This window comes from Oncorhynchus clarkii, chromosome 2 (genome assembly GCF_045791955.1).
Source record: "Oncorhynchus clarkii lewisi isolate Uvic-CL-2024 chromosome 2, UVic_Ocla_1.0, whole genome shotgun sequence".
NCBI lineage: Eukaryota > Metazoa > Chordata > Actinopteri > Salmoniformes > Salmonidae > Oncorhynchus > Oncorhynchus clarkii.
Genome location: NC_092148.1, coordinates 17,546,281 through 17,565,007, shown reverse-complemented (window position 1 = coordinate 17,565,007; position 18,727 = coordinate 17,546,281). Strand labels below are relative to the sequence as shown.

At 43.0% G+C, this 18,727-nt stretch overlaps 2 protein-coding genes across 3 annotated transcripts in view; both read right to left on the bottom strand.

Moving 5' to 3' along the window:
• LOC139423438 (rho GTPase-activating protein 33-like) overlaps positions 1-6,625 on the bottom strand; it is a 43,189-nt gene extending 36,564 nt beyond the window's left edge. Inside the window, exon 1 of the mRNA XM_071175099.1 lies at positions 6,150-6,625. Coding sequence (XP_071031200.1) covers positions 6,150-6,155 — 6 coding nt within the window. The 5' untranslated portion in view covers positions 6,156-6,625. The remainder of the gene's footprint in view (positions 1-6,149) is intronic.
• An 866-nt stretch (positions 6,626-7,491) lies between these two features.
• Positions 7,492-16,721, bottom strand: LOC139423412 (RNA-binding protein 42-like). Of its 2 annotated transcripts, none has more exons than XM_071175096.1 (11): positions 16,592-16,721; positions 16,265-16,325; positions 15,950-16,085; positions 15,728-15,797; positions 12,037-12,108; positions 11,726-11,898; positions 10,115-10,291; positions 9,769-9,915; positions 9,466-9,583; positions 8,604-8,798; positions 7,492-8,192 (listed from the first exon to the last, which is right to left on the bottom strand). In XM_071175096.1, exons 2-11 carry the CDS (start codon positions 16,318-16,320, stop codon positions 8,080-8,082), a joined length of 1,257 nt encoding a protein of 418 aa, XP_071031197.1. In that variant the 5' UTR covers positions 16,321-16,325; positions 16,592-16,721; the 3' UTR covers positions 7,492-8,079. The 2 variants fall into 2 exon arrangements, with proteins under 2 accessions (XP_071031197.1, XP_071031198.1); XM_071175097.1 differs by having other exon boundaries at positions 16,579-16,718.
• Between the last annotated feature and the right edge of the window lie 2,006 nt (positions 16,722-18,727).

Here is an 18,727-nt window from a genome sequence, read left to right as displayed (position 1 = left end):
ATAAAGGAAAGAGAGAATGACTGAATGAATACACTAACAGAAAACAAATGATCCATATGTGGAGGTCTGGTGGGGGAAACAAGGTCCCAGCCATGGTAAAAGGGAGGGAAGGGGTTCTGAAGACATGCTTCAGCAGAGTGTGGAGGATGTCCAGGCAACATGAAAGATTTTAAACTATAGAGCTAGCATGTCTAGTGGCTGAGTATATGGACGGACAGAGGGCTACACTCCAAGATAGTGACTTTGTGTCTGTACTGCATAGGTAGGCATGCCGTCTGTTTAGTCAGTGTCTCTTCAAGCTGCTGTATAAGGGCTTGGACAACCAGGATATGAATCATAATGCAAAACCGGTTTATAGGCACTGACTGTACTGTAAGTCAAGGATAGAAGGGTGATCCATGAGGCAAACAGATATTGGCATAGCACACATTCCAGCCTCCAGGCCAAAACAGACAGAGAGGAGTAGTGAGAGGGGGAAGGGATGAAAGTCGTAGGTTTGTATACAGGTTAATGTACAGTAAATAAACCATATATGACCGTACACAGTATTAGCACAAAGATCTAATGTTAAGCACCCATTAAAGAGTATTTTTCCATTTCCAGGGTGAGTAGTGTGTGCGTACGCGTTGGGTGTGGCTGGCTTCTCCTCTGAGGGCATTAGAGCAGATGATGGGTGACAAGGCGTGAGGCAGTGCCCTCGCCCAGATCAGACAAGCCCTTCTCCAGCCTGAGGCGGGACTCTGACACCCCTTGGCCCCAAGCTGTGAGCAGCAGCCCTGTGAGCCCAGCTACAGCTCTCTAGCTCCAGCCGTTCAGGCATTAGGCCTAGGAACAGGGTCAGGGCTGGTGTCCCCAGTCACGCCTCTTTATCTCAGCTTACAGCTCACCTCTCTAGACCTATCAGGGATCAAAGATCCCTTTACTATTCACATGACATGAGGTACAGCAGTTAAGTGCCTGGTAATAACACAGTAATGGCTCACATGAGATGCAGCACCTCTCTAAAGGGCCTGCTGTGAAAGCAGCTTGAAAGATGCTCAACATGTTAACATGCTCAGCAAAACATTAGCTAGCGGTAATTCAATTCACCATTATCACTGTAGGACAAAAGCCTTTTCATTTAATAACTAAAAACTAACGGACAGCTAGTTGAGGTGATGATCTGTGTTGTGTGTTGTTTGGGGTTATGAGTCAATAACATAGCCTACACTAGGCTTTTATTTATTTAACCTTTGTTTTAGAGGTCGACCGATTATGATTTTTCAACACCGATACCGATTATTGGAGGACCAAAAAAAAGCCGATAGCGATTAATCGGCAGATTTTTTGTTATCTTTTATTTGTAATAAATGACAATTACAACAATACTGAAGGAACACTTATTTTAACTTAATATAATACATCAATAAAATCAATTTAGCCTAAAGTAAATAATGAAACATGTTCAATTTGGTTTAAATAATGCAAAAACAAAGTGTTGGAGAAGAAAGTAAAAGTGCAATATGTGCTATGTAAGAAAGCTAACATTTCAGTTCCTTGCTCAGAACATCACATATGAAAGCTGGTGGTTCCTTTTAACATGAGTCTTCAATATTCCCAGGTAATAAGTTTTAGGTTGAAGTTATTATAGGAATTATAGGACTATTCCATAATTAAATACCATTTATAAATACCATTTGTATTTCATTAACCTTTGACTATTGGATGTTCTTATAGGCACTTTAGTATTGCCAGGGTAACAGTATAGCTTCCGTCCCTCTCCTCGCTCCTCCCTGGGCTCGAACCAGTAACACAATGACAACAGCCACCATCGAAGCAGTGTTACCCATGCAGAGCAAGGGGAACAACCACTCAAAGGCTCAGAGCGAGTGACGTTTGAAACGCTATTAGCACACGCTAACTAGCTAGCCATTTCACTTCGGTTACACCAGCCTCATCTCGGGAGTTGATAGGCTTGAAGTCATAAACAGCGCAATGCTTGACGCACAGCGAAGAGCTGCTGGCAAGACGCACAAAAGTGCTGTTTGAATGAAAGTTTACGCGCCTGTTTCTGCCTACCGCCGCTCAGTCAGATTATATGCAACGCAGGACACGCTAGATAATATCTAGTAATATCATCAACCATGTGTAGTTAACTAGTGATTATGATTTATTGTTTTTTATAAGATAAGTTTAATGCTAGCTAGCAACTTACCTTGGCTTACTGATTCGCGTTACAGGTAGTCTCCTTGTGGAGTGCAACGAGAGAGAGGCAGGTCGTTATTGCGTTGGACTAGTTAACTGTAAGGTTGCAAGATTGGATCCCCCGAGCTGACAAGGTGAAAATCTGTTGTTCTGCCCCTGAACAAGGCAGTTGTTCCTAGGCCGTCATTGAAAATAAGAATGTGTTCTTAACTGAATTGCCTAGTTAAATAAATGTATATATATAAAAAAAATAAAAAAATCAGCAAATCGGCGCCCAAAAATACCTATTTTCCAATTGTTGACTTGAAACTTGAAATCGGCAATTCCGATTAATCGGTCGACCTCTACTTTGTTTAACTAGTGAAGTCAGTTAAGAACAAATTCTTATTTACAATGACGGCCTAGGAACAGGTTAACTGCCTTGTTCAGAGGCAGAACGACAGAGTTTTACCTTGTCAGCTTGGGGATTCGATCTAGCAACCTTTTGGTTACTGGCCCATCACTCGAACCACTAGGCTACATGCAGCACCACATTTTGGCGAGCTGCTTGAATAATATGCCACAGAATAAGCACACAGGACAAACAATAGGCGTAGTAGTGCTCTGAGGTTGTCAAACTAGATCTTTCTAAACATCTGTCCTCACGGTGAGTCCACATTCAGGGGGAAGTAGAGACGAGCAGAGAGCAGTATTGAGCACACAGGAGGACTGTCTGACCGTCACCCCTGACAACAAGCTGTGCGCTGCCTAAACAAGTCCCCCCTGCCTCTCTCCACATCCTCATTTTAGCTCAAACATAAACCGCTTGCTTTGTGACTGAATGTTGTTGTTAATTTAGCTGTGTTTGTTTCCTTTCTTAGTATACGGTATGTGATAAAATAATTGTCTGTCAGTGAGGAACCAAACCAGTGGCCAATGACAGAGGTGTGGCCAGAACGGCTAGTGTTACAGAGTCTGTAAGCAGCCATTGATTTGTGTGTGTATTCTGTGTTTATGCTCCATTACAGGCAGATCCACACAGGAAGGTAGGTAGGTAGGTGTCTGTCTGTCTGGAGAGAGAGAGAGAAAGAGAGAGAGAGAGAGAGAGAGAAGCAAGAATTCAGGGTAGAGAGAGGAAGGGAGTAGGATTGCCTCACAGTAAACAGGAAGCTGGGAGAGATGGAGAGGATTATTGGTGGGCGTGCCCGTGCTGTGACATGTCTCTGTTTTCTACCTTTCTCTCCATCTTCCTGTCTAGGTTCTCTTTCTACCTTATTTGCACATTGAGGACATCTTTATGTAATTTGTGCAGCCCAAGTGGCAGAGGGGGAAGGGAATAGTGAAATAGAATGTGAGGTTACGTAACAGCAGTGCTGATTCTGACGAAGATCAAAATCAACCATTCCTCTCATGTTTACTTGTTATAATAATGCTGGTGTGCCGAGGACAGGGAAGGTGTGTGTGTACTGAGGCACTTCCCTTACCACTAACTCCTCAGGTCATCAATGGTTGCAAGAAGGGACAACAGCTGGGCACAATCTTCAATAGGATTAAATTAACCAGAGCACACCAGAGCAACACAACTAACATGGGACTGGATGCATAAATAAAAAGGATGTATTATTAGAGAGTTCCTTTCTGTACAGTAAGAGCCCCCTATCATTCAGCTGTTAGCAGCTACAGGCCAAGCATTTCATTCTCCTGTTGGCAAGTGAGCAACCCTGGGGAGCATTTACATTAAATCAAGCATGTTGAAAACAACTAGCATTTGGGTTCAGTTGGGGCTGGGATAGGCTAATTTGTGCTGCAACGGAAGCCTAATCTTTATAATAGTCTCACTACAAATACGTACATAAAAACTACACACACATTGAACTGCAGCGACTACACAGTGTGCCAACAATGCGAAGGAAGCAGAATAACTTTTGCTCAGCAAATGTAATGTCCAACCGTAAAAGGCTCTTAACACAACATTACCATCAGTCTGCATTGATTTTCCTCTTACCGAAAACATTGCAAGTTACCGTACATGAGACAATTAAATCGAAATAAATGAGGTATGTAGCCAGTGAGTCCATCCAACAGCTGTAAATAAACCATCTGTCCGAAACAAAGACACACACACAGTATTTTTCTGTCTCTGTTGCTCAGTCTTTGAATGGTATACACACACAGACACACACACTGTCTCCGTCTCAGGCGTTCTGTCTCAGGCCCTCAGTCTTAGTCTCATTCAATCTCTCTCAAGAACAATGGTTCTTGAGATTGTGAGATGGAGGCTAAACTATAGCCTTGAGCAAAGCATTAAACTCAGGACTGACAACACAGTAATGCTTCTCTAGATCATGGAAGCCAGTGAGTCTATCCAACAGAGCCACAATGATGACCATAAGATTTAGTTCCATAAAGGAAAAAGCAGTAATGACACACATGCCTTGTTTTACCAGGCATTAGAGAATACAGAAACATAAAATAGGCCTGGCTATTCCTAGTTTTCCAAGGGAAAAGTAATGTACAGTCTGAGAATAAACATAGGTGACATAATCTGAAGCTAAGCACCAGTTCAGCCTGTTTCAACTGTAACATACTGGGTCCACTGCCGTTGGGTAGATTAATGACGGACTGATCATTAATGACAGAAATACCCTGTGCTGCGGCTAAGAGCCAGTCTTGGGACCTAACCCAAATTACTAATTGTCAGTCTTGAGAGCAGGAGACTCATGGATGGAAAGGGATTTGTGTCCTCTGACCATAAACCACCATATTCTCTGCTAGAACAACCTCAATGTCTATTGAAAACACTGCTGTATGTAAGAATAATGCCACGTTCGCGTGCTAGTCAAATATAGGAAGTCAGAAATTTCAGAGTTTCCTAGTTCTGACTGGCACGTCAACGCGGCATAACTCGAGGGGAGTAGACAAGATATCAACATTGAGTTGGCAGGCCAATCGCTACATTCAATCAAAAACAATATTTAAAGTTGCACAGCACATTTATGACTAACCATAAGGTCTAATGCGCCTGTACCTTAGGAAAACACGAAGTCAGTGAAGTGATGTTAAAGTGCAAGACGACGGCACAGCGTTGAAACGGTCTGAAGTGATACTTCATCACGCTGATGCAGTTAGCTGGAATCAATTGTTTTCCCATTGGACTAATTGTATCCACAAGCGAAGGATAGGGACATTAAAACGCTTCTATCTGAAAACGTTGCATCCCGACAATGGGAAACATTGTCATTGTAATGTGCTGAGCATAACATTCGTATCATATTAGCTACATTAGTGTCTCTGTAGTGTGACTAAGTTGAGCGCAATTAATGAAATGGAAGCCGCGGTCGGAGTAGACAAAAGACGGTCAGTTTTCAGAACTGTTTGAGCTGGCAAACAGTAACAAGGCAATCATAATAATATTAGCTAGCCTTGCTAGATTGTGTTAAACGGTGACACGTTGTAGATCGCACATAAATACTAATATTAAGCCAAGTGATGAATGCCCCGTAAAACCGAATCACCCTGCCTGGCTGACAGACAACACCGCCATTCATGCTTGTATTTCAAGGGAGGGGCGCGCGATGTGGCTAACTGGAGTTAGCTAGCACACTAGATGAAATAACCTAACTAGTTAGTTAGCTAAAATGAGCTAAAAAAAACGGAACAGCCACGTGGGATCTGGCTGAATAACATTAGCTATATGGTTTAGTTAGTTGATCAGATAAAGATAATAACCATGTCAAATGACTTGAGCGAAGCAGTGACAGGCCAGGGTTCAGCAGTGTCCCTGTAACTAATGGCAACAACGGACTGGACAGCATCTTCTGTTTCAGTTTGCCACACAGACTAGCCATATATGACATACATGGTACGACAAACTAGCTAGCACATATTTTGTGGCCATACTATAAAAATAAAAATAACGTTTTGTTCAACTTGCCTCATGTCTACGGACACATATGCAGCCTGAAATAAAAAACAAAATGACTTACCACCATTCCGATATCCAGGTTCGGGGGAAAGGGTCGGAGGGTCTCCGTCTTCAAATTCCAATCTCACTGGTTTAAATTAATGTTTGATTGATGCATTCATTAAAGTGGCCCTCTTTTTCTTACATTGATACGTAACGTTAGCAAACTATGCCAACAGTTTACCTCACATTTAGAAAATGTCGAAGCATCATTCCTAGTTGATGTGAATCTAACACGAAAAAGGACCAAACCACTCGTCACTAGCCCTTCCAAGACAGGACTGGGAGGAGGTACGGGGACCACGAGGGGGTGGCGAAATCGAGTTATTTGCTTTGACAAAAACACTTATTTTCAGCGAGATCCTTATGAAAATGTAGACAAATGTCATCGACGACATAATTTGCTAGTTAGAAATCTGAAGATAATTTCTCGGTTCATGCAAATTCGGCCTTTCTACATTGCCAGTATGGTGCATTTTTTGCCTCAATTCAGGCAATGATGGGACGTTTCAACACACATGTGGTTGAAATGTGGATAGGCAATGTCTATCCGCCAATACCAAAAACTCAAAGGGATATGCGTATTTTATGGAAACGCAAAGATAGCGTGAAATGCTCTAGCTAACCGTAAATAAGATAACATTATTTTAACGACGCCAACAATGATACATCAACCATTTTTTTATATCTTCATTGATCAGCCAATAATACTCTTTTAGATTGAGGCGATAGGGCTCCCCTGCTTTGTGTGAATGCTGAGGTCCAGTTGATGCCCCGGGTCAGACAAAGCCGTAAGAAGCAGACTGGCGATCTATCCTTTTTTATGCTTTCAAGTTACAACAAAATCAATTCAGCTAGCTCGCCGTCTTTTTCCTCGAATTATATTTAGATTGGTGAGACTTGATACAATCATTTATCATCCAATTACTTTCCTAGACAGACATCCTAATCTGCTTTAACACATTGCTATTTCCTAGAAATGGTGCACTGTGAGGGCAAAAGGTTTTAGTTCCACTATACTTTCCTAGTCTCAAATCAAATCCGCAACAGTGTTATCCTATATTCCCCCATTGAATAGCACACTTGAGAATGCCTTACCCTCTGGCTATGGTAACATTGAATACTCCAAATCGTAGTTGGCCATAATATTCAACATGAGTTATCTTAAAAGCTGACATTAACTTCTATTTTGTATACCATTACAATTTAAAGCAAGGAATGTATATTAAGGTTACCTTTCAATAGTCGGTTGATTAAATAATCAATAGATGATATTGGAGACCAATTTATAAACTATCCCACCTCACCAAATGCTATCATTGCCTGGGCTGGAGGAGACAGGAAAGGTGAGTGCCAGGCAAATATGTCAAGCCGGTTAAGACATTTGGTTTTATTTAAAAAAAACTTTGCATTATTTTCAAATCGCTGCTTTAAAATAATCCACTTTAATGTACAAATATTTAGTTTTTTTTTTTTTTAAATCCCTGTGTGAATAACAGAGGCTCTCCGGAAATACATAATTGCCATTGGAAGTAGTTTCCACAATAGCATATACATAAACAAGATCACCAAACGCACATTTCAGACAAAAATCATGAGATGCATGGGAGCCATACCAACTAAGAAAATCTGAGTGATGTTGAATTTTTTTACAAACTAAAATGTAAAAAAACAACAGAAACAGGAGATCAGTACATTCTACACTTCAGAAGGGCATGGTTCATGTCTAACCATTACAACCAGGATCATGTACAGTGTTTTGTAGCCTAGTTTAACCATGTTCCATGAGTAAAATGACATCCCTACTCTGTGGTAATGGAAAACATGTCAGATAGCTGGATGAGTGGCCTTCCAACTGGGCAATGGCAACAGTGTTCTGCCATCAGTGTGATTCTCACACACTCCCAGTCAAAAAACAACACTCGCACATACATACACAAGGGAAATACCATCTATCTCAGTCCCAGTTTCTTTTTCTCCTTCTGTTTCTTGCGTACAACTTCCATGTTCCTGTCCTTCCACATGCTCTTTCTCAGTTTGATTGGTCTGCTGCCGACATACTTCCCTGTGGACAAAAAAAGTCTACGATCAGTTGAGAATTGGACTGGCACCACCACACAGGTAGCTGTTAGGAAAGGAGAAGAGTAAGTCATTCCCCTCACAAACAATTGCTCACCGTTCATCTCTCTCATGGTGCGGATATAATCGTTAGGGTCCTTGAAGCAGACAAAGCTGCCCTTGGCCGTGCATTTGTCACCTTCATTAGCTTTCTAACTATGTTTTCTTGCCAATTATGCAGAAAATCTTGTTATTGCATGAAAAACGAAATGTCCATGTTCCCGCGAGATATTACTCACTACTACAGTTCCTCAGAATGAAAAGATCCAGATCAGGAGTTACTCCCCATTTTAAAATGACATATTGGGGTTGGATACAAAACTTTTTGGGCCATATTACACATACGGATATTGCTCACCGTTCATCTCCCTCATGGCTCGGACGTAGTCATTGGGGTCCTTGAAGCTGACAAAGCCGTAGCCCTTGGTCTTGCCTGTGCGTTTGTCCCGCACCACCTTGGCTTTCAGGTAGGAGGGGTAGCGGCTGAATGCCCTTGCCAGGATGTCGTCGTTCACCTCATTGCCAAGGTCTCCACAGAAGATTCTGAAATCATCTGGATGGAGGAGGGGAAGTTAGAAGATGAGGTGTGAGACTGAGCAAAGAGGGAGGGACAAAAAGGGAATGGGACAGTGGCCTATTGTAGTGAAAACTATTCTCAATACAGGCAAGTAGGTAGCTGCTTTAAGCAACGCTAGAATTTGCTTGTAAAATCATTAAAAAAAATTCTACTTACTCTGTTAATTGTCCTTATGCAGGGGGAATAAAAATGTATTTAAAAAAAGTCCTGCACGTGTGCCATAACTAACAAAAAGAAAAATCAGGGCTTTTGACATGAGATAAGCAGAAGAACTGATCTCTCTCAGGAACTGCATGTCTACAACAGACCCACCTGAAATTCTGTTTAACTATGCGTTCCTTTTAGATGTTCCTCTGCTAACCTCATCAAAATAAGTCCCCCACAATATCGTGCTTTTTCTTTTTTGCATGTATAGCGCACGTGCAGGACTTTTATTTTGACATGAAGTAAGCTGAGGAAAGACCCACTTTTGGAAAGTCTAATTTATGTTCTATTAGATGTTTTTTCTCAATTTCCCCCCTGCATAAGGACCAACCCTATGGACAATTGGCAGAGTAAGTGGACATTTAATTTGATTGAACTTCTGGCATCCGGCGGGCTATATAATCGTGTCAGTGTAATCTGAAGTCATTAGCTAGTTTACCTGAGTCCCACTCCAGTAGACTCTGGTCCTCCCAGCTGGTGCCTGCGGCTGTACGGATACACTTCTTCGCCTTCTCTTGCTTACCCTTCTTCTTCTCCTCTGTTGTGCTATCCGCTGGCTGCAGAGAAACAAGATTCTAGAGTCAGACATATTTTCGAGATTGCTGCAATACTGATCCTTTGTAGGGTTTGGGTCAAGTCTATTTCAATCCACCAATTGAATTGTACAAGCATTTTGAATGCAGAAAAGTTTAAACCCTTTAATTAGGGCCAGGGCTGATAAACAAGGCAGAGTGTTCTGTACCTCAGTGTGGACGGGCTCGGGCTCTGGCATGCTGGGTCCGATAACGTTGTCATCTGAGGCGGCTAGGCTGGCCTCCTTCTTAGCCTCCAGCAGTCCGGCGGCCATCACCGCTGCCTGCTGCTCTGCTACAGACGCTGCCAGCTCCTCCTGATGAAGTCAGAGGGAGAACCGAGAGAGGAAAAAAAACAAATCAGAGGTATGATGATAGATGAGATTCAGTGTGAATTTGCAACAAACAGGAGCAAACTTGGCAAGTATGTAGAATGCAAATTTGAAGTAGTCGCTGAACATTTTTTTTTTAATGCAAAGGCAATGAAAACTAAAGAGTAGACGTGAGTGTACTTACCATGCGAGCCTTTCTCTGGGCATGGATGTCTGGTATCTTGGGTCCGGAGGGAGCCGTGTAGACAGTGGGGGCCGCAGAGATGATGGAGGGGGTGAGCTTGGGAGGGGCCTGGGTCACAGACCTGGAGGGTGCAGACACCATGGAGTGTCCCATGGGTGTACCATGGGTCGATCCCACCTGTAGATGGTAAGATATGGTAAGAGCATATAGAGAAATGGAGATAATGACTCACAACAGAATAGGGCAAGATTGACCAAGCCTGTTCACATTCCTAATTGAAGACACAGTTAATGCCGAATTTCCTTAAAGGCCTTCCAACACTGTACGTCAGAATCAGTCTTTTACGATTATTACATGTCACACTGTGCGATCTTACCTAATTTAAATCTATCAACCTGTCCAGATCGTACGATTTGCTTCAGTACGGTCGACACATTCTGTGATTGGCTTGCGAGGCTACGTCAGCCGATGTATGCTACGTCAACTGCACCGGTGCATCTGATTTCAGATGTCAAAAATGTCAGATGTAGCCTAAACAAGATTAGGGAAATTGTTCTTCTTGCAAAGCATTTAAATGTTTAAATCAAACTACTACAGGGACAGTGAAGCATGTTTTCTTATTTTGCTTCCATAATCCAAAAGTTTGGATTTTAAATCAAACAATGACTATGGAGGTTAAAGCGCAGACTGGCAGCTTTAATTTGAGGGTATTGGGCGAAACATTTAGAAATTACACCACTTTTTGTACATAGTCTCCCCATTTTAGGGGAGCAAAAGTATTGGGACATTCACTTGTGTATTAAAGTAGTAAAAAGATAAGTATTTGTTCCCATATTCATAGCACAAAATGACTACATCAAGCTTCTGGCTAAAATTTGTTGGATGCATTTGCTCTTTGTTTTGGTTGTTTCAGATTAGGTTGTGCCCAATAGAAATGAATGGTAAATACTGTATTGTGTGATTTTAGAGTCACGTTTATTATAAATAAGAATAGAACGTTTCTAAATACTGCTACATTAATGTGGATGCTACCATGATTACGAATCATCCTGAATGAATCGTAAATAATGAGTGAGAAAGTTAGACGCACAAATACCATACCTCCAAGACTAACCTCTTATCTTTACAATAACGGGAGGTTAGCATTTTATTTCTCACTTATCATTATTCACAATTCAGGATTATCTGTAATCACCACATTCATGGAAACTCACTGTATATTAATCTGACTATTCACAATAATCGTACTGTTGTGTGCATACTCAGTGCCGGCCGTGTTCCTATTGGTAAGTCACCGGGATCGGCTCGTGACACCAGCCACACTACACGATAAAGGCTCAACATTTCTGACACTGCCAGAACTTTGTCTGAGCCTACGACTGCATGTACTGGTACTCAAAATCAGCAGACCAAGACCATGTCACACTGAACGAGCCAAGAAAATCGTTTATGACCTAAGAATTTCCAACAACGTAGAAATGTTGTCTGGGAGGGCCAAATCGTGGCATAAGATGGCTAAAATCGTAGAGTCTGCATGGGCCTTTAGGGAGACCATTGATATCAGTCGTTCAAGGAGCCTCGGGGTAGACAAAAGGCACTGTAGCAACTAACCGGAGGTCCTACTGAGCTCATATGCCCCATTGGGTCCATGGGATGCTGAGGATGCTGAGGGGGTCCTTGCATGGGGGGTGCCATCATCATGGGCGGGGGAGGAGGGGGGCGTGGCAGTGGGGGAGCCATCATACCCTGTGGAGGGGGACCACTCATCACAGGCATCCTCGGACCTGCTGACAGAGAGATTTCAAATTAGCCTCCCAACACATTGTTTTTCATTTGAAGACTGAATTGCTGTAGAGATTTGATGCTCCTTCTTTCATTTAGCTAGCACTGAGGGGAAGTCAGCAACAGTAGAGATAAATGACCTGGTCTCTGCAGGATGTGCGGCATAAACGCTGGTCTCATCATTGGCGGTGGTCTGACACCTGGGGTTATAGCTGAAGAGCAGAAGAAAAAAAAGAACAGCATGAACTGAAGAGACCTGTAGACATGGTGGTGTAAATGATGAACACTGTTTTTGAGTAAAATATACATTTTAAGTATGTCATGTAATAATAAGTAGTCCTCTGTAGCTCAGTTGGTAGAGTATGGTGCTTGCAATGCCAGGATAGTGGGTTTGATTCCTGGGACCCCCCATCATAAAAAATGTATTCGTGCATGACTAAGTCGCTTTGGATAAACGCGTCTGCTAAATGGCATATACATCGCATTTGAAAAGTATTCAGACCCCTTCACCTTTTCCACATTTTGTTACATTAGTCTTATTCTAAAATAGATTTTAAAAGAAATCCTCAATCTACACATAATACCCCATAATGACAAAGGTAAAACAGGTTACATATTTTTTGCTGAAATATCACATTTACATATGTTTTTATTTATTTATTTTATATTTCACCTTTATTTAACCAGGTAGTCTAGTTGAGAACAAGTTCTCATTTACAACTGCGACCTGGCCAAGATAAAGCAAAGCAGTGTGACACAGACAACACAGAGTTACACATGGAATAAACAAACAAGCCAATAACACAATAAACAAGTCAATGACACAGTAGAAAAAAAAGAGTCTATATACAGTGTGTGCAAAAGGCATGAGGAGGTAGGCAGTAAATAGGCCATAGGAGCAAATAGTTACAATTTAGCAGATTAACACTGGAGTGATAAATAAGCAGATGATGATGTGCAAGTAGAGATACTGGTGGGCAAAAGAACAGAAAATTAATTAAAAACAGTATGGAGATAAGGTAGGTAGATTGGGTGGGCTATTTACAGATGGACTATGTACAGCTGCAGCGGTCAGTTAGCTGCTCAGATAGCTGATGTTTAAAGTTGGTGAGGGAAATAAAAGTCCAACTTCAGCGATTTTTGCAATTCGTTACAGTCACTGGCAACAGAGAACTGGAAGGAAAGGAAGGATTTGATTTTGGATTGGAGATGTTTAATATGAGTCTGGAATGAGAGTTTACAGTCTAACCAGACACCTAGGTATTTTTAGTTGTCCACATATTCTAGGTTGGAACCGTCCAGGGTGGTGGTGCTAGTCTGGCAGCGGGTGACGACAGCGAATGGTTGAAAAGCATGCATTTGGTTTTACTAGCGTTTAAGAGCAGTTGGAGGCACGGAAGGAGTGTTGTATGGCATTGAAGCTCATTTGGAGGTTAGTTAGCACAGTGTCCAAGGAAGGGCCAGAAGTATACAGAATGGTGTCGTCTGCGTAGAGGTGGATCAGGGAATCGCCCGCAGCAAGAGCGACATCGTTGATATATACAGAGAAAAGAGTCGGCCCGAGAATTGAACCCTGAACGCTGTCTGCAAAGTAGTTGGTAAACCAGGCGAGGCAGTCATTAGAAAAAAACAAGGCTATTGAGTCTGCCGATAAGAATACGGTGATTGACAAGAGTCGAAAGCCTTGGCCAGGTCGATGAAGACGGCTGCACAGTACTGTCTTTTATCGATGGCGGTTATGATATCTCAAGTACCTTGAGCCTGGCTGAGATGCACCCGTGACCGGCTCGGAAACCGGATTGCACAGCGGAGAATGTACGGTGGGATTCTAAATGGTCAGTGATCTGTTTATTAACTTGGCTTTCGAAGATTTTATGTAGGCAGGGCAGGATGGATACAGGTCTGTAACAGTTTGGGTCTAGAGTGTCACCCCCTTTGAAGAGGGGGATGACCGCGGCAGCTTTCCAATCTTTGGGGATCTCCGACGATACTAAAGAGGTTGAACAGGCTGGTAATGGGGGTTGCAACAATGGTGGCGGATAGTTTTAGAAAGAGAGGGTCCAGATTGTCTAGCCCAGCTGATTTGTACGGGTCCAGGTTTTGCAGCTCTTTCAGAACATCTGCTATCTGGATTTGGGTGAAGGAGAAGCTGGGGCTGTTGGCCGGGGTTGGAGTAGCCAGGAGGAAGGCATGGCCAGCCGTTGAGAAATGCTTATTGAAATGTTCAATTATCATGGATTTATCGGTGGTGACTGTATTACCTAGCCTCAGTGCAGTGAGCAGCTGGGAGGAGGTGCTCTTGTTCTCCATGGACTTGTTTTGTCCCAAAAACTTTTGGAGTTAGAGCTACAGGATGCAAATGACTGCTTGATAAAGCAAGCATTTGCTTTCCTGACTGACTGCGTGTATTGGTTCCTGACTTCCCTGAACAGTTGCATATCGCGGGGACTATTCGATGCTATTGCAGTCCGCCACAGGATGGTTTTGTGCTGGTCAAGGGCAGTCAAGTATTCAGACCATTTACTCAGTACTTTGTTGTAGTACCTTTGGCAGTGATTATAGCCTCAAGTCTTCTTGGGTATGACACTATAAGCCTGGCACACCTGTATTTGGGGAGTTTCTCTCATTTTTATCTGCAGATCCTCTCAAGCTCTGTCAGGTTGGATGGGGAGCATCGCTGCACAGCTATTTTCAGGTCTCTCCAGAGATGTTTGATCGGGTTCAAGTCCGGGCTCTGGCTGGGCCCCTCAAGGACATTGAGACTTGTCCTGAAGCCACTCCTGCATTGTTTTGGCTGTGTGCTTAGGGTCGTTGTCCTGTTGGAAGGTGAACCTTCTCCCAAGTCTGAGGTCTTGAGCGCTCTGGAGCAGGTTTTCATCAAGGATCTCTACTTTGCTCCATTAATCTTTCCTCGATCCGGACTATATTCCAGGCCCTGCTGCTGAAAAGCATCACAGCAAAATGCTGCCACCACTATGCTTCACCGTAGGGATGGTGCCAGGTTTCCTCCAGACGTGACACTTGGCATTCAGGCCAAAGAGTTCAATCTTGGTTTCATCAGATCCGAGAATCTTTTTTTCTTATGGTCTGAAAGTCCTTTAGGTGCCTTTTGGCAAACTCCAAGTGGGCGGATTGGGGAAGATTGGCTTCCGTCTGGCCACTCTACTACAAAGGCCTGATTTGTGGAGTGTTGCAGAGATGGTTGTTATTCTGGAAGGTCCTCCCATCTACACAGAGGAACTCTGGAGCTCTGTCAGAGTGACCATCGGGTTCTTGGTCACCTCCCTGACTAAGGCCCTTCTCCTCCGATTTAAGAATGATGGAGGCCACGATGTTCTTGGGGCCCTTCAATGCTGCAGAGATTTTTTCGCACCTTTCCCCAGATCTGTGCCTCGACACAATCAAGTCTCGGAGCTCTACGTACAATTCCGTCAACCTCATGGCTTGGTTTTTTCTCTGACATGCACTGTCAACTGTGGGACCTTATATAGACAAGTGTGTACCTTTCCAAATCATGTCCAATCAATTGAATTTACCACAGGTGAACTCCAATCAAGTAGTAGAAACATCAAGGACGATCAATGGAAACAGAATGCACCTGAGCTCAATTTTGAGTCTCATAGCAAAGGGTTTAAATTCTTATGTATTTTTCTTACAAAACTTACAAAAACCTGATATTCATTTTGTTATTATCATGTATATTGATGAGGGGGGGAAGTATTACATCTATTTTAGAATAAGGCTGTAACAAAATGTGGAAAAATGGAAGGGGTCTGAATACATTCCAAATGCAAAGTATTATGTTAATAAACGTGAATCAAACCATGTCACCTGGGCCTACAAATGCAGGGGGTGGAGGTCCCACGAAAGTGGCAGCCCTTGCATCCAAAGTTTGCTGAACCTGAGAGAGAAAGGGGATTTGAAGGAGTTGGATGCATCCGGCTACCACCACATTCTGTTTGCTTTTAGCAGAAGATAGGTTTGAGTTTGTTCATTCTACTATTGATCTTTCCTATATAATGTTCAATCATTCTTCCTTCAAGAGCTCAGTACCTGTCGGTAGGTGTTGGTGCCGATGATGGGTCGGATCATAGGAACAGTCATAGGAACACCCATTGGGAGCAACTCCATCACTACAGGGTCTCCTGCAGTCATTGCCACTTGACCCCCCAGGACCTCCTGCTCAAACCTGGTTCAGAACCAACACAAGAGTTACCAACAGATGACGATTGTCGTGAGATATTGTTTGCCTGTCCTGATAGAGAAGTAAGACCATTTAGTAGGGGTTCTTTTGGCATAGTCACCACACACGGCATTGCAATATTATTGAAGGTAACCGAAGTGTCATGCCTCAACTCTTGTACTCACAGAGCCATTTCAGCCTCCATCTCCTTCAACCGCTCCTCTCCTGATTTCATCGCCATACTTACTGCAAAGACAAACGTTTTGTTGGTAGTCCATTCTTTGGTGGTAAACACATCTAGGTAGCTACTGAAAATGTGTACAGTTAACGTTTGGCTAACACCAAAGGCATTGATAGTTAGCTTGTTTACGTTATAGCTACTGTATTGGCTAGTAACTTTAACTGTTTGCTAACAGTTATCGCTAGTTGTCTGGCTAACGTTAACCAGGATGCCATAATTTTAAAAAAAACAGCAAGTTAGTACAGCACGTATACGTACAAAACGTTATTACCCTAAATCGTGACGTTCCAAAACTCTTTAATCTTAACTAGCTATTTAAATAAAGCATGAATTTTTGTATTTATCCGTCCCTACAAACCGAGGCCAACGTTGTCCAAAATGTCCAGTCGCATTATTATGACGTAGGAGTCGTGGTTTTGTTCCATCACGACTGTGTGGTTGGGTCCGTTCCAGGGGATCTGTTCTTCTTCTTCGCGTAGTTTTCCGACAGACAATACACTTTGTTGAATATTATTGCCTTTCACAGTTCAGAAAGTGCAATGCACATTTGTTCACAAAAAAGGGTAATTGTACCACCAACTAACCCTATTTATAAACTGGGCGGTTCAAGCCCTGAATGCTGATTGGCTGACAGCCGTGGTATATCAGACCATATTCCACAGGTATGGCAAAACATTTATTTTCACTGCTCCAGTTACGTTACTAAACAGTTTATAACAGCAATATCCTCAACACACCCCACTACCCCTTCCCACTACTTTGGCTCTCACAGATCCTACACCAGGCCGTTGGCTAGGGAGCCTGTGTCCCCTTCTCTCAAAACCCACTATAGTTCTTCTGCAGTAAAATACACCCAAAAACTTCTCTGCTGGTGTAGAGAACTGTTCAAATCACTCTGTACTGGCCTACTACTCACAGGGATCCTTTCCCTCACACTTTGTCCACCATCCTCTACTTTCTCACTGCCTCAGCATATGACGCTTTCTGCACTGCTCTCATCCTGGAAACTTCAAGCTGTGTCACTCGCACAGAACATTTCTGATTCCCAGCAACATGGCCACCCCCACAATTGAAACACTCCACTTTTCCCACCGAAAGAACACACTCCTTTGTACCATGTCCTCTTGCACACTTCTCACACCTCGGAATCTCCCTCCTACATACATGACCATAAACCAGCAACATGACCATAAACTTGGTACCTGAAACACTGTAGTGGGTTCTGAATAAAAGCTCTCATGGGATAACTCATATACCCTTGCATGACTTTATCCAACAAACACTGCATCTAAACTCAGAAGGACAGAGAGGGTGTCCTCAGTCTAGGGGCATGCATCACAGACATCGGGGATCCTCAACATAATTCGATCCACCTCAACACTACCCTAGTTATCAAGCCTTTCAGCAGGATTTTGTTCCTAAGAGCAAAGCAGGACACAGCTCTCATTCCGAGTTGCAAAACGCAGCGCCCTCTCCCCCTGGGCAGCAGACACACATAAAAATCTACGTAAGTCCACTTCTGAATATTTTCGCTTCTTCACCCAGCAAACTAATCAGTCAAAAGGCATAGATCCACTTTCTAAATGAATCATACTCCCACTGGGCCAGAGTAATCTTAGGCATTTTCCTGATCATTGGGGTGAGGCTCAAAAGCCTTCACCTAAGTGTTCAGGTTCTTCCTCTTCACTTCTGTCAGGTTCAATTTCAAGTTCACTATCTGTCGACTGCTCAGGGTTTCAGGAGTGTAACGTAATTATCTCTCCTGTACTTGAGTCAAAGGAGAAAGTACTCGGCTTGTATTTAGCAGATGTCGTCTTGGGTTTGAACCTCGCCCCCTTCTTTCTGCCTCACGTCATTTCGCTCTTTTTTCTGCCTTGTGTCATCTCGCCATCCTCCATCTTCCCGCAAGCTTGCTCCAACTCCACCTCAAGCTGTCCACATCTAGGCAAAACTTTTTCCAGGTGGTCTGATAATCACACAGAAAGCGGTCAAGTTCAAGATGTATTGATATCCACATGGCAATCAATGCAACATAAAACCTCAAATACATGTTGGCGGTGTTTACATACACTAACGTTGCTCCCTATTGTATTGGGTTGCACAAAAAACAGTCCATGGGAAGCCAGAAGTTAAATACATTCCTACACAGACTCCGGGGCCTGTGAGGACAGAGCATTCATCGCCACAATTCTTTCTGTAAAATCCCTGAGTCCCCGAGTCCCACAAAACGTTCAGCCGCACTCCTCAGATTTCCTCTCTGTTTGCGCTGTGAGTTTGATGATAACCAATGCAATCAACGTTACTAAGTCCATCTTCTTAACATGCAACATGTCAGGATCCCTCTGTCGCCAATAAATATTCTCTGGTGTCTCTGCTCCTACTACCATTATTTCTTCAACATCACTCC